This window comes from Schistocerca americana, chromosome 4, assembly GCF_021461395.2.
Source record: "Schistocerca americana isolate TAMUIC-IGC-003095 chromosome 4, iqSchAmer2.1, whole genome shotgun sequence".
Taxonomy (NCBI): Eukaryota; Metazoa; Arthropoda; class Insecta; order Orthoptera; family Acrididae; genus Schistocerca; species Schistocerca americana.
Window position 1 is genome coordinate 283199378 of NC_060122.1, and position 14482 is coordinate 283213859.

A 14482-nucleotide genomic window follows, 5' to 3' on the forward strand; every position below is an offset into this window, starting at 1 on the left:
GCTCCTGGTTTTAAAATGTCCAAAGATTGTGTGGCTTCATTAGCGTGCAGCAACGCTGCTGGTAATCACAAGCTGCCTGTAAGGCTGATCACCAAATCTGCTAGGCCTAGAGCTTTTAAAAACTGCAACATGAAGACCCTGCCCGTATATTATCGCAACGAGAAAAAAGCATGGATGGATGGTAAGCTGTACAAAGAATGGTTTCACTGCCAGTTTGTTCCCTCTGTTCGACGGTTTTCTAAGGAAAATCATTTGTCTCTCCCATGCAGTCCTTTTCATTGATAATGCGCCATCTCACCCCAGCACTGAGGAATTATGTGATGGAAAAATTGTGGTGAAGTTTTGCCCCCAAATGTTACACCACTTCTACAGCTGATGGACCAGGGCGTACTGCAAACATTAAAACTGATTTACAGAAAACAGTTTTTAAGAATGCTGATCCAAGATGATAGCATTCCTTTAGTGGACAAAATAAAAAAAGACCAGTGTGAAGGATGTTGTTTATTGGGCCACTGAGGCATGGCAGAATATTTCAGAAAATACTCTGAGAAAATTGTGGAGAAAACTGTGGACATCTCTTGACATCCAGGACATCCTAGTTGAAAATGAAGAGGAAAATCTGCTACAAATGATACAGGCAATCCCTGGATGTGGAGAAGCTAGTGAAGACGACTTAGATGAGTGAATGGCAGCGGATGGGGCATGTGTGGAGAACCTTACTGATGCTGGTTTGGTTGCTGCTGTGACTCAAGACCAGCAAGACTGCTGTGAAGGAAGTGACAGAGAGCCTGAAAGCAACAAAGGAGAGCTGGTGCCACACAATGATGCTGCAGAAGCTCTTGACCTCGCGCTACGTTATTTGGAGCGACTGCCCACTGCTACACCTGGTAATTTGATGTTTATGAGACGATGGTGCAACTATGCGTCATATAACAGACTGTCTTCATTACACCAAAAAACAATGACTGAGTTTTTGTCATCTTAAAAGTAGGGATAAAATGTCCGCTGTATTTTAGTAAGTTTGACAGATTTTCTCTCATTGTTATGCATTGTTTAAACCTAATGTTTTCCTGCCAATTTTTCTAATACATGTTCACTGTACTGTGTAAATTAAAATAGTGTGTATGTACAGCAGTTTACCGCTCAGTTTTTCATACTTAGAGTAACATTTTTCATGTTCGGATTAACTGAACATTTGGATTACCGGGCCTCTGCTGTATTTGTATGAGAGACTTTTATCCTTTGTTTGCCAAGTTGTACAGCACTTGAGCATTTACAAACATGTTCCAAAAAGGATTTCAGATACTATCTTTCTGTACCATTTACTGTATGCCGAAGTTTGGAATCACTTTGGTTACCAGTTGTAAAAATATTGAGTTTTACAAACATGAGATGGAGAAATTGTGGCGAAGTTTTGCCCCCGAATGGTACACCACTTCTACAGCTGATGCAGCCACCACTTTTAAACCCATAGTTGAAACGTATTATCTGTGAGCCCTATGAGGCTCATGAGGCCTCTAAACACTGTGCATGTGAGCCAGTTATGGCTCACGTAGCCCACAGTACAATGTATACGTGAACCAAATATGGCTCATGTGGCGTCACAACCCTTGTAACTGTGAGCCACCATTGGCTCATGTGGCAGTCAGTGTGTTAAATCATTAATTAGCAGAATCAGAATATGGATGATTTTCGTAACAACATTTCATATATCTAATGTTACAAAATTCCCAGTGTGGATTTTTTTCATCACAATGAACAAATAAAATCTGAGAAAAGAAGCAACTGTGTACTTACTGGTTCCAAACATTACTCTGATAAATAATTTTAATGATGAAAACGCTCAGGAAATGAAGCGATGTATCATGTCAGGTAAAATATTTTTTCTGTGATGAACACACTATTACTTTTTATTATGTGGGATTCTCTGTTTTATTTGCTTTGTAATGTCTTAACAACACATACTTGCTACTGTAGAAATTTTCAGTTAACAGCTCTCGAGCAGCATTAAAAACCTGAACTCAACGACATCATGATATCATGGATTGCCATTGACCATCATGTATTTCCTGTGTCAACTGATATCAGCTTAATAACTTTGTTGTCCAATTTTATTATTTGTACTGGACATAACAATGAAGCTGTGAGTTTTTCAGAATGGAAAGCGAATTGATTGTCTTGCTGTTTTATTCCATTTGGCATACATTGTACCACCTCTTAATGTGTACTGACATTCAGGAACCGCAGCAGAAAGATAATTTAAAAGACAATTTTATTATGCAGGTACCAGAAAGAAGCAGATTCTGGAGAGAAGCCAGGAATTCTCCTCCGCCTTGCTGACAGTATTGATCTATCTCCAGCATTACTTGCACGTATAATTTTAGAACAGCATCAAGAACAAGGGTCAGATGAAGAAGAAGGTATGATTAACAAAAATATCTTAAAATGTTTTGATATAACAACAAAAATAATCAATTTTTGACAATATAATGTTATTGAATAGATAAAAAATGTACTCACAAAAATCAAGCAACAGCAGGAGAACACACATAAAAAAGATTTTACATATGCAAGCTTTCAGAGCCAGTGGCTCCTCCTTCTGGCAGAAGAGTTGAAGGGGAAGGAAGAGGGGTGTAGGAAAAGGACTGGAGAGGTGTAGGAAAAGGGGTAGAGTTCAGAAAAGTCACCCAGAACCCTGTGTCAGGGGAGACTTACCAGACAGAAAGTCTTTCCTTCTCATCCTGTCCGGTAAGTCTCTCCTGATCCAGGGTTCTGGGTGACTTCTCCAATCTTGACCCCTTTTCCTAAACCTCTCTAGTCCTTTTCCTTCACCCCTCTTCCTTCCCCTTCAACCCTTCTGCCAGAAGAAGGATCCAATGACTCCAAAAACTTGCATATGTAAAGCCTTTTTTTTTTTTATATATGTGTTCTCTGCTCCGCTTGGTGACTAGATATTTTTAAAAAAGTTTTGACTTTTTTAATTAACATTATACTGTTTGTTGGAGGTACTGTGTTCTGTTTTATTGTAAGTGAAAACAGTTTATACTCTTTTCAATACAATGGACCTACAGCTTCTACAAACAGGAGAAGCACAGAATATTTTTGAAGCAGTGGGGGCCAGACAACAGTTTTTTTATGATTATTTCCCTAAAAAAGTAACGCGACTTAAAATCTAAACATATATTTGATTAATTCCATTTGTTGGTACTTTTGTGGCCTGCACATTAATTTTACGCCTTATGATCCTGGAAAGATCTGATGGAATGAAAATAATTTAGGAGTAAAGGTAACCAAGGTTGCCACAAGTCCTGGAAATCAGTGAATGTCAGGGAAATTTGAAAGAAACTCTGGAAAAATCTCAGTTTTTGTCTCAGTAGATGAAATGGTTTGTTTACTGAGATGTCATGCATTGTCAGTACTTCCCTGCTTCCTCATTCTTACTACTTCTCCCCTTCCTACCATTCCCCTCAACTTGCAGTCAGTGGTGCCACCACTTCTTTCCATAGCCTAGCAGCTGCCGACGAGAGGCAAGGAGGTGTGAGGAGTGATTTGTTTGGATCTTAGTCTTTTCTATGTGCCCGTCTGCAGCTCCGCGATCATCTTCACGGTGTGTTGCTACCTATCCTCATCAGTATTGATTCTCAGAGTATTTGTGCAAGTTACCTGTTGTTTGGATTGATCATTGTGGTCTCATTTTATCAGCATGAATAGCTGGCCACACAAGTGAACTTCCACAACAGGCCAAAACCGTAGGCTATTTATACGGTTATTTCTAACGGATCAGGCCTGCTGATCTGAAGCCCATCATTTCCCACTAATGTGCAGGCCCTGCCTGTCAGATCTAGTTGCATCAATGAGCCCATAGGGCGGGTGTGTTTGTGTGTGGCATAATGTGACGGATTTTCATCATGGACCCAGGACTGTGGTGCTCCTCGGCGGGCCAGAGAGCCACAGGTGATGGATTTCAGGAACTGTCTTATAGCAAGTACATTGTACAGTGTGGAATTTTATATATATTGTAGTAAACTGTGGCACTTTGAAAGTAGTCCATATATTACATAGTATGGACAATAAGAAGAAGAAAATTGTGGCAATCACTGGCTGTTTGTAAGTTATGTAAAAATATATTTTTCAAAAGAAAAATCACACAATGCCCATAAAATGAAATGATCGTGTGGCATTGATGGCCGGGATGCCCCATCCAGGGAAGTTGGGCCAACGGGTTGCAGGTCTTTATTCAGGTGACGCCACATTGGCCAACTTGCATGTTGGTGATCATGAAATGATGATGAGGACAAAACACCACGCAATCCACAAATGGAGAAAATCTCCAACCTGGCCAGCAATCGAATCCGGGCCTGCTTCATGGTAGGCAAACACGTTACCACTAAGCTAAACTGGTGGACACACAATACCACTAAAATAATAGACATAACACAGTGTGTAATAACTGACAATGATCGTCGTAGATTCAACATTTTATTGGCGGTCACCTATAGTGATGGTTTACACAACTCTTCCCTGCCTTATGCTCTTCTTCCAAGAGGCCTACTTTTCTCTGAGGCTACTTCTGAAATCTTGTGACTCCAAGGAAATGTGTATTTTTGTCACCAAATGTGTTTCGTTTTATTGAAATAAAATAACATCATTGGTCTTGGTGAAACATATGTACCATTTGTATTGCTTTCTCCATCTGAATACAGTTCATTACAAAAGATGTTGATGTTAGTACTTAAGATTTTTGCTCATACATTTAGAAATACAGAAGTCCCTACATTTTTTTGGTCAACTTATGTCTTTACTCACCCTTGAGATCTCAAAATTCGCCAGGGAGAAATGCTAAAACTTGTCCGGAAATCAGGGAAATATCAGGGAATTTCACTTGGTGAAACTTATGGCAACCCTGGTAACATCTCTCCAAATAGGAAAGGTGTTGATATGTCAACAGGCACATAAACAAGACTGAAAACTTCACCAGCATTTGGATGAATCCTTTTTTGAGCTAGTGTGTGCTTTCTTCCTGCCCCCTCTCCCCCCCCCCCTCCCCCCCTCTCCCCCGTGCCCTCCTCACACAAGTATGGTAGATTGCAGTTTTGGAACTCAACTGGGTTGGAAAGTTGTGTCAGGTGGAGGGATTGAGGGGAGAAAGGAGGTGGAGAGTGGGAGGGGAGGCCAAGGAAGCATGTTAAAATCAATTATTATTCACATCTGTCTTGAGCTTACTGCAATTTAATTAAAGATAAGTAATTCTTTTTAATGCCTGTGAGGTACAATCATGACAGATTGTTTTATGGGGAACAACTATGGATAGGCTATTCACATTATAGATAATGTGGTGAGTCAAAGATTGCAACTTTCTCAATCAAAAGCAGACAGCTCGTAGTTAAAGTGTCTGAGGCAAAGCCGCCTCAAGAGCTGTACTAAAATATTTCTCAATAATAGGTTACAAAAATAAGTCATCATGGAGGTTTACGAATATTTCCACACATATTTAAATATTGACAGGACAGTCACCATTTTTGAAACTATTGATATTAAAAGATGTTTCTTGAACAGGCAGTAGCTAGTCGTCAAAGCTGTGCCCTGAAATGCCAGTTAACTCCATGTGCAGTGGTTTGGGGGCGTGGCTTCTACAGAGTACAACTCTTTGGTATTTTTTTTAAAGAAATTTCCACAGTTGGACCATTAATCGTTCATTTATTTTACATGATTTTATTTTGGCTTAATTGCCATTCTCAAGTGCGTGTTGCAATGTTAAAAGTCTGTCTGACCTGTCTGTGACATATCTTTGTCGAAAAAACATAGTTTTGTTCTTAAGAGAACAGTTGTCATATTACAGGATATGAGTATGTATTGAAGATACATAATATGGCTGAAATTGCACGCAGTGAAAACCCATTAAGACAGTATGGTTTATGTAATAACTAATATATTCCTGTGCCCTGCATTCGTCAGTTTCATCATTGAACAGAACTGACAAATGCAGGCCACAGAAATATATTAGCTGTTAAATATGCCATACTATGTTAATGGTTTTTCACTATGCACAATGTCAGCCATATTATATATGTTTGATATGTACTCATATCCTGTAATATGACGTTGATATATAAGACCAGAAATATGTTTTTTCAACATATTTTACCATTTCTTTTTGTCAACATCCGCATGATTTTCACGTGCATACAACAGAGGGAATCAATGGAGCTTCTGATGCTTGACTATAGAATTCCTGTCTCTGTGTATCACTATTACGCTTTTTCTGTTTGCTTTTGTTGATATCCTAGAGGATTTTCTCTGTTGTACAAAAACTTTTATATTTCAGAGTCTTAATTTCCAGTGTCAGTCCAACACTTTTGATGTACCAATAAAAATATCTTTGTATTTTCTAGCAATATTATGAAAAGGAAAGTTGCTACTCACCATATAGTGGAGATGCTGAATTGCAGATAAGCACAACAAACGGACTGTCACAAATAAAGCTTTTGGCCATTAAGGCCTCCGTCAATAATAGATGTCACACACACACACGCACACACACACACACACACACACACACACTCACACTCACACTCACACTCACTCTCACTCACTCACGCAAATGCAACTCACACTCTCGACTGCGGTCTCAGGCTGCTGAAACCACACTGCAGTAGCAACTTTCCTTTTCATAATATTGTTACATTACATCCTGGATTTGCCATTGTTTGTATTTTCTAGCTATCATTCTAACTTGAACTCATCATTTGTTTGGTCCATGACCGCGTAAAACAATGTTGACTTGTGGATCCTCCTGCATGCAAACACCTTCTGTTTATTTAATTCCCCAAAGTAGCTCCAGTGAAATACCGCTATCATCAGTGAAATACCGCTATCATCCATGGGTTTCTTTATTAAAAAATGTGAAACATTAGCATTGTTACAATACACTATGAAAAATTTCAGATATCTTTGTCGATAATTTTTAGTACCTTTTTACTTTAAAGTCATTGCATAATATCTATGTTTGTTGCTGTTTTTTCAGCATACAGCATGTCTTCTGTATAGGTATGCGCAGTTGTCATTAACAGATATTAAAATATGAACTTAAAAATGTTGGTTTTATTACAAATGGACTTTGTGGTTGTATTGTGATACAGTTTTGGTTTGCAAAGGTTGTAACATATTCTGTTGTGCACTCACATTAATTTATTGCATTTAGTTGCTCTGTAGAACACAGATAAAGCATTTAGGACAAACAACATGAAAAAGTCTACGATCAGACAATAGGACTCTCTGCCTCCCCCACTTCTTTCTCCCTGCCCCCCCCCCCCCCCCCAATCTTGCCTCTCGCGCGCGCGCACACACACACACACACACACACACACACACACACACACAAAAACACAGTGAGATGAGATGGTGCAATATTATGTTTCTTATGTGTTTTTTGGAGCGTCTTAAGTCAACCAACCAATGTGAGAACACAGAATACATTGGAACCTTTGCTCGCCAAAACTGTGTGACAATACAACCACGAAGTCCCTTTTTAATAACAAAAGCATTTTTATATCTGTTTTCACCACTGAAATTACGGTCCACATTGTGCAGTGTTGAGGCATGTTATGTTGCATATGCGTGTGTTTATTTACATCTTGGTTATAAAAACATTTTACACACCAGCTGCCAGAGGCTATGTTTTATTCTCTGTGAATCTGCCTATTATGAGACAGGTTCACTATTGTTTTCAGTGTATATATTACTGTACTTGGTTGGTTACAAGATAAATGTGACAGGCTTTCTCAAGGGAAAATTCTATGTATGTAAAACTTCTCTAAGGCTGTTAACTCCCAGTAAGTTTCTGTCCTGTGTTGTTGTTGTTGTGGTCTTCAGTCCTGAGACTGGTTTGATGCAGCTCTCCATGCTACTCTATCCTGTGCAAACTTCTTCGTCTCCCAGTACTTACTGCAACCTACATCCTTCTCAATCTGCTTAGTGTATCCATCTCTTGGTCTCCCTCTACGATTTTTACCCTCCACGTTGCCCTCCAATGCTAAATTTGTGATCCCTTGATGCCTCAAAACATGTCCTACCAACCGGTCCCTTCTTTTTGTCAAGTTGTGCCACAAACTCCTCTTCTCCCAAATTCTATTCAATACCTCCTCATTAGTTATGTGATCTACCCATCTAATCTTCAGCATTCTTCTGTAGCACCACATTTCGAAGCTCCTATTCTCTTCTTGTCCAAACTATTTATCATCCATGTTTCACTTCCATACATGGCTACACTCCATACAAATACTTTCAGAAACGACTTCCTGACACTTAAATCTATACTCAATGTTAACAAATTTCTCTTCTTCAGAAACGCTTTCCTTGCCATTGCCAGTCTTCATTTTATATCCTCTCTACTTCGACCATTATCAGTTATTTTGCTCCCTAAATAGCAAAACTCCATTACTACTTTAAGTGTCTCATTTCCTAATCTAATTCCCTCAGCATCACGCGATTTAATTTGACTAGATTCCATCATCCTCATTTTGCTTTTGTTGATGTTCATCTTATATCCTCCTTTCAAGACACTGTCCATTCCGTTCAACTGCTCTTCTAAGTCCTTTGCTGTCTCTGACAGAATGACAATGTCATCGGCGAACCTCAAAGTTTTTATTTCTTCTCCATGAATTTTAATACCTACTCCGAATTTTTCTTTTGTTTCCTTTACTGCTTGCTCAATATATAGATTGAATAACGTCGGGGAGAGGCTACAACCCTGTCTCACTCCCTTCCCAACCACTGCTTCCCTTTCATGCCCCTCGACTCTTATAACTGCCACCTGGTTTCTGTACAAATTGTAAATAGCCTTACGCTCCCTGTATTTTACCCCTGTCGCCTTCAGAATTTGAAAGAGAGTATTCCAGTTAACATTGTCAAAAGCTTTCTCTAAGTCTACAAATGCTATAAAAGTAGGTTTGCCTTTCCTTAATCTTTCTTCTAAGATAAGTCGTAAGGTTAGTATTGCCTCACGTGTTCCAACATTTCTACGGAATCCAAACTGATCTTCCCCGAGGTCGGCTTCTACCAGTTTTTCCATTTGTCTGTAAAGAATTCGCGTTAGTATTTAGCAGCTGTGACTTATTAAACTGATAGTTCGGTAATTTTCACATCTGTCAACATCTGCTTTCTTTGGGATTGGAATTATTATATTCTTCTTGAAGTCTGAGGGTATTTCACCTGTCTCATACATCGTGCTCACCAGATGGTAGAGTTTTGTCATGACTGGCTCTCCCAAGGCCATCAGTAGTTCTAATGGAATGTTGTCTACTCCCGGGGCCTTGTTTCGACTCAGGTCTTTCAGTGCTCTGTCAAACTCTTCACGCAGTATCTTATCTCCCATTTCGTCTTCATCTACATCCTCTTCCATTTCCATAATATTGTCCTCAAGTACATCGCCCTTGTATAAACCCTCTATATACTCCTTCCACCTTTCCGCCTTTGCTTAGAACTGGGTTTCCACCTGAGCTCTTGATATTCATACAAGTGGTTCTCTTCTCTCCAAAGGTCTCTTTAATTTTCCTGTAGGCGGTATCTATCTTACCCCTAGTGAGATAAGCCTCTACATCCTTACATTTATCCTCTAGCCATCCCTGCTTAGCCATTTTGCACTTCCTGTCGATCTCATTTGTGAGACGTTTGTATTCCTTTTTGCCTGCTTCATTTACTGCATTTTTATATTTTCTCCTTTCATCAATTAAATTCAATATTTCTTCTGTTACCCAAGGATTTCTACTAGCCCTCGCCTTTTTACCTACTTGATCCTCTGCTGCCTTCACTACTTCATCCCTCAAAGCTACCCATTCTTCTTCTACTGTATTTCTTTCCCCCATTCCTGCTATTTGTTCCCTTACGCTCTCCCTGAAACTCTGTACAACCTCTGGTTTAGTCAGTTTATCCAGGTCCCATCTCCTTAAATTCCCACCTTTTTGCAATTTCTTCAGTTTTAATCTAAAGTTCATAACCAGTAGATTGTGGTCAGAGTCCACATCTGCCCCTGAAAATGTCTTACAATTTAAAACCTGATTCCCAAATCTCTGTCTTACCATTATATAATCTATCTGATACCTTTTAGTATCTCCAGGATTCTTCCATGTATACAACCTTCTTTTATGATTCTTGAACCAAATATTAGCTATGATTAAGTTATGCTCTGTGCAAAATTCTACCAGACGGCTTCCTCTTTCATTTCTTCCCCCCAATCCATATTCCCCTACTATGTTTCCTTCTCCCCCTTTTCCTACTGACGAATTCCAGTCACCCATGACTATTAAATTTTCGTCTCCCTTCACTACCTGAATAATTTCTTTTATCTCATCATACATTTCATCAATTTTTTCATCATCTGCGGAGCTAGTTGGCATATAAACTTGTACTACTGTAGTAGGCATGGGCTTTGTGTCTATCTTGGCCACAATAATGCGTTCACTATGCTGTTTGTAGTAGCTTACCCGCACTTCTATTTTTTTATTCATTATTAAACCTATTCCTGCATTACCCCTCTTTGATTTTGTATTTATAACCCTGTATTCACCTGACCAGAAGTCTTGTTCCTCCTGCCACCGACCTTCACTAATTCCCACTATATCTAACTTTAACCTATCCATTTCTCTTTTTAAATTTTCTAACCTACCTGCGCAATTAAGGGATCTGACATTCCACGCTCCTATCCGTAGAACGCAAGTTTTCTTTCTCCTGATAACGACGTCCTCTTGAGTAGTCCCCGCCTGGAGATCCGAATGGGGGACTATTTTACCTCCGGAATATTTTACCCAAGAGGACGCCATCATCATTTAATCATACAGTAAAGCTGCATGCCCTCATGAAAAATGACGGCTGTAGTTTCCCCTTGCTTTCAGCCGTTCGCAGTACCAGCACAGCAAGGCCGTTTTGGTTAATGTTACAAGGCTAGATCAGTTAATCATCCAGACTGTTGCCCCTGCAACTACTGAAAAGGCTGCTGCCCCTCTTCAGGAACCACACATTTGTCTGGCCTCTCAACAGATACCCCTCCGTTGTAGTTGCACCTACGGTACGGCCATCTGTATCGCTGAGGCACGCAAGCCTCCCCACCAACGGCAAGGTCCATGGTTCATTGGGGGGCCGTCCTGTGTAAGCAGTAAGTATTTGTTCATTCCTGTCAAGAGCATATATTTCGTATGCCAGTCAGGCTAAATCTCAACACCCACATCATAGATGGTTGGTTGTGTTGGGTAAGGAGACCAGACAGCGAGGTCATCGGTCTCATCGGATTAGGGAAGGACAGGGAAGGAAGTCGGCCGTGCCCTTTGAAAGGAACCATCCCGGCATTTGCCTGGAGCGATTTAGGGAAATCACGGAAAACCTAAATCAGGATGGCCGGACGCGGGATTGAACCGTCGTCCTCCCGAATGCGAGTCCAGTGTCTAACCACTGCGCCACCTCGCTCGGTCATAGATGGTTGGCTGGCAGACTCTGCAGACGACCTGACAGACAGTGACCACAGCATGATTTAGTCTGCACTACAGCACAGGGAGAACTAAAGCTACTGGTTAATCAAGCTGTCTACCATGACTGATACAACAGATGTGATGGAAGTGTCAGTTTCCAGACTTTCTGCGCATTTACTGCCTTTCTGGCCACACAACTCTATGCTGTGATTTGAAGTGGAGGCCAGTTTTTATTATACAGGGATCACAATGGATTTTTCAAAGTTTGCGGTAGTGGTGAGTCAACTAGACCATCTGTACACTGCAGAGATGGAAGTTGTGGTAACCACACCAACTACAACAAACTCCTACATGAAACTGAAGATAGAATTGATTCATACAGTCTCTGCATCTCAAGGAGAGTGCATCGGGCAAGTCTCAAGAAGTCGTTGCAGTATCTAAGGCACTTGAGGAGCAAGGTCGACACCGACACATTATCTGACAACTTGCTATGTGGATTACAGAGTAGTCGCCTACAATGGTAGGTAAAGGCAATTATAGCCTTGCAAACTGAGATGCCCTTGGATGTAGTGGCTTACTTGCCTGAGAAGATTTTGGATGCAACGACACATGCTCCAATAAGTGCAGTGACACTGTCATGTAAGCAGCACATCTCCAACAATGGTAACGCACGCAAACTATGACAGTCTTTCAGCCAAGGTTGATGTGCTCACCAAACAGATCAGTGTATTTAACACCATCTTGAAGGAAGGTGTTATTTGTCCATCAGTAGCCCACAGTCATCTCCTTTACACCTTGTGGTCCGAGGACTGGGTGTTTGTGTTGTCCTCATCATTCCATCATCATTCATGAAAGTGGCTAGTTTGGACTGTGTACAGATTGGGAATGTGTACGGGCACTGATGACCATGCAGTTGAGCACCCCGCAAGCCAAATATCATAATCATTTACACCTTGTGGCAAAGAAAGTGTGGCGCATGCCGTCCATGTGGAGACTATTGTGCACTCAAAACCCCAACAGAACCAGATCAGTATCCAGTGCCTTTGTTACGAGATTATAATTACACTTTATGTGAGGCAACCCTATTCGGTGTACTTGATTGTGCTAAGGTGTTTACTCATATCCCAGTGGTAGAAAAAGATATCTGCTGATTCAAGGCTTTCTGCTTTGGAATGGTAGGTTCGCAGTTGTATAATATTCTGGAAATTTGACAAATTTTTACTTTGGTTGTCTCAGTTCAGTCAATGTACGTTTTATTGCTGCAGTCGTTACCTGTTTTGTGTTGACTCGCCCATTCTCAAACCACACTCCTAAAATTACGAAGCCCATATTATACAGAAAATATTTACATACAGTATGCATGTCCATATTCCAAGTACTTACACTGAGGTGACAAAAGTCATGGGATACCTCCTAATATCATGTCGGACCTCCTTTTGTCTGTTGTAGTGCAGCAGCTCTATGTGGCAAGGACTCAAGTCCCTGGAAGTATTGAGCCATTTTGCCTCTACAGCCATACATAATTGCTAAGGTGCTGCCGGTGCAGGATGTTAGGTGGAAACTGATTCCTCGATTATGTCCCATAAATATTCAGTGGGTGACCATACTGTTTTCTCAAATTGTCCAGAATGTTCTTCAAACCGATCGTGAATGATTGTGGCCCAATGACATGGCACATTGTCATCTATAAAAATTCCATTATTGTTTGGAAACAAGAAGTCCATGATCTGCTGAAAGTGATGTCCAAGTAGCCAAACAACCATTTCCAGTCAATGATCTGTTCAGCTGGACCAGAGGGCCCAGTCCATTCCATGTAAACACAGGCCACACCATTATGGAGCCACCATCAGCTTGCGCTGTTCCTTGTTGACAACATAGGTCCACAGCCTCGTGGGGTCTGCATCACACTTGAACCCTACCATTAGCTCTTACCAACTGAAATTGGGATCCCTCTGATAAGGCCAGTTTTCCACGCAACATGGGTCCAGCCAATATGGTTGTGAGCCCAGAAGGTGCACTGCATGGAATGTTGTGCTGTTAGCAAAGGCACTCGCGTTGGTCATCTGCTACCATAACCCTTTAACACCAAAATTCACCGGACTGTTCTAACAGATACAATTTTCATACATCCCATTGTTGCTTGTCTGTAATAACAATGTATAAAAAAGGATAGATTTGGTGCTCACCATAGATGTTGAGTCACAGACAAAAATCCTTAGGCCCATCCCAGAGCCTGTTTCCTGAGTCCATCTCTCTCCTCACCCTTGCCACTCCTCACAGTCCTACCTTCTACGTGCTTCCTAAAGTCCATAAACCCAACCACCCAGGATGCCCCATTTTGGCTAGTAATTGTGCTCCCACCAAGAGAATCTCTGCTGTCATAAGCAAGCACTTTCCAGCCTTTTATCCACAACCTACCCTCCTGTATAAAAGATTTGAAGCTTTTCCTCCACTGACTCTCCATAGTTCTTGTTTCCTTACCACACAGTAACTGTTCCTTTACCTTACAATGCCCTGCTTGTCACTATTGATGCCACTTCCCTTTACACTAACATTCTTAATGCATATGGCCTTTCCGCTATTGAATACTACCTTTTCCAATGTCCCATGGCCTCAAAGCCCACAACTTCCTTCCCGGTCATCATGACTAACTATATCCTCACCCACAATTATATCACCTTTGAAGGCATATCCTACAAAACAAATCCATGGTATAGCTTTGGGCACCCACTTGGCACTGTCCTATGCCAGCCTATTCATGGGCCATGTGGAGAAATCCTTCCTAACCACCCAGAATCCCAAATCTCTCAACTGGTTCAGATTAATTGATGACATCTTCGTGTTCTGGATTGAGAGTGAGGACACGCTCTCCACACTCCTCCAGAACCTCAACACATTCTCCCTCATTCGCTTCACCTGGTCCTCTTCAGCCCAACAAAACACCTTTCTCAATGTTAACCTCCACCTCAAAGATGGCTACATCAGTATCTCCGCCCATATCAAACCTTACAGCCAGCAACAAT

The 14482-nt window shown here is 40.9% G+C and overlaps 1 protein-coding gene across 4 annotated transcripts in view; it reads left to right on the forward strand.

The window, feature by feature from the left end:
- LOC124613991 (CDAN1-interacting nuclease 1) overlaps window positions 1-14482 on the forward strand; it is a 177325-nt gene that overhangs the window by 44618 nt on the left and 118225 nt on the right. For all 4 annotated transcript variants that reach the window (XM_047142785.1, XM_047142783.1, XM_047142787.1 and 1 more), the window contains exon 3: window positions 2284-2420. In XM_047142785.1, coding sequence (XP_046998741.1) covers window positions 2284-2420 — 137 coding nt within the window. The remainder of the gene's footprint in view (window positions 1-2283; window positions 2421-14482) is intronic.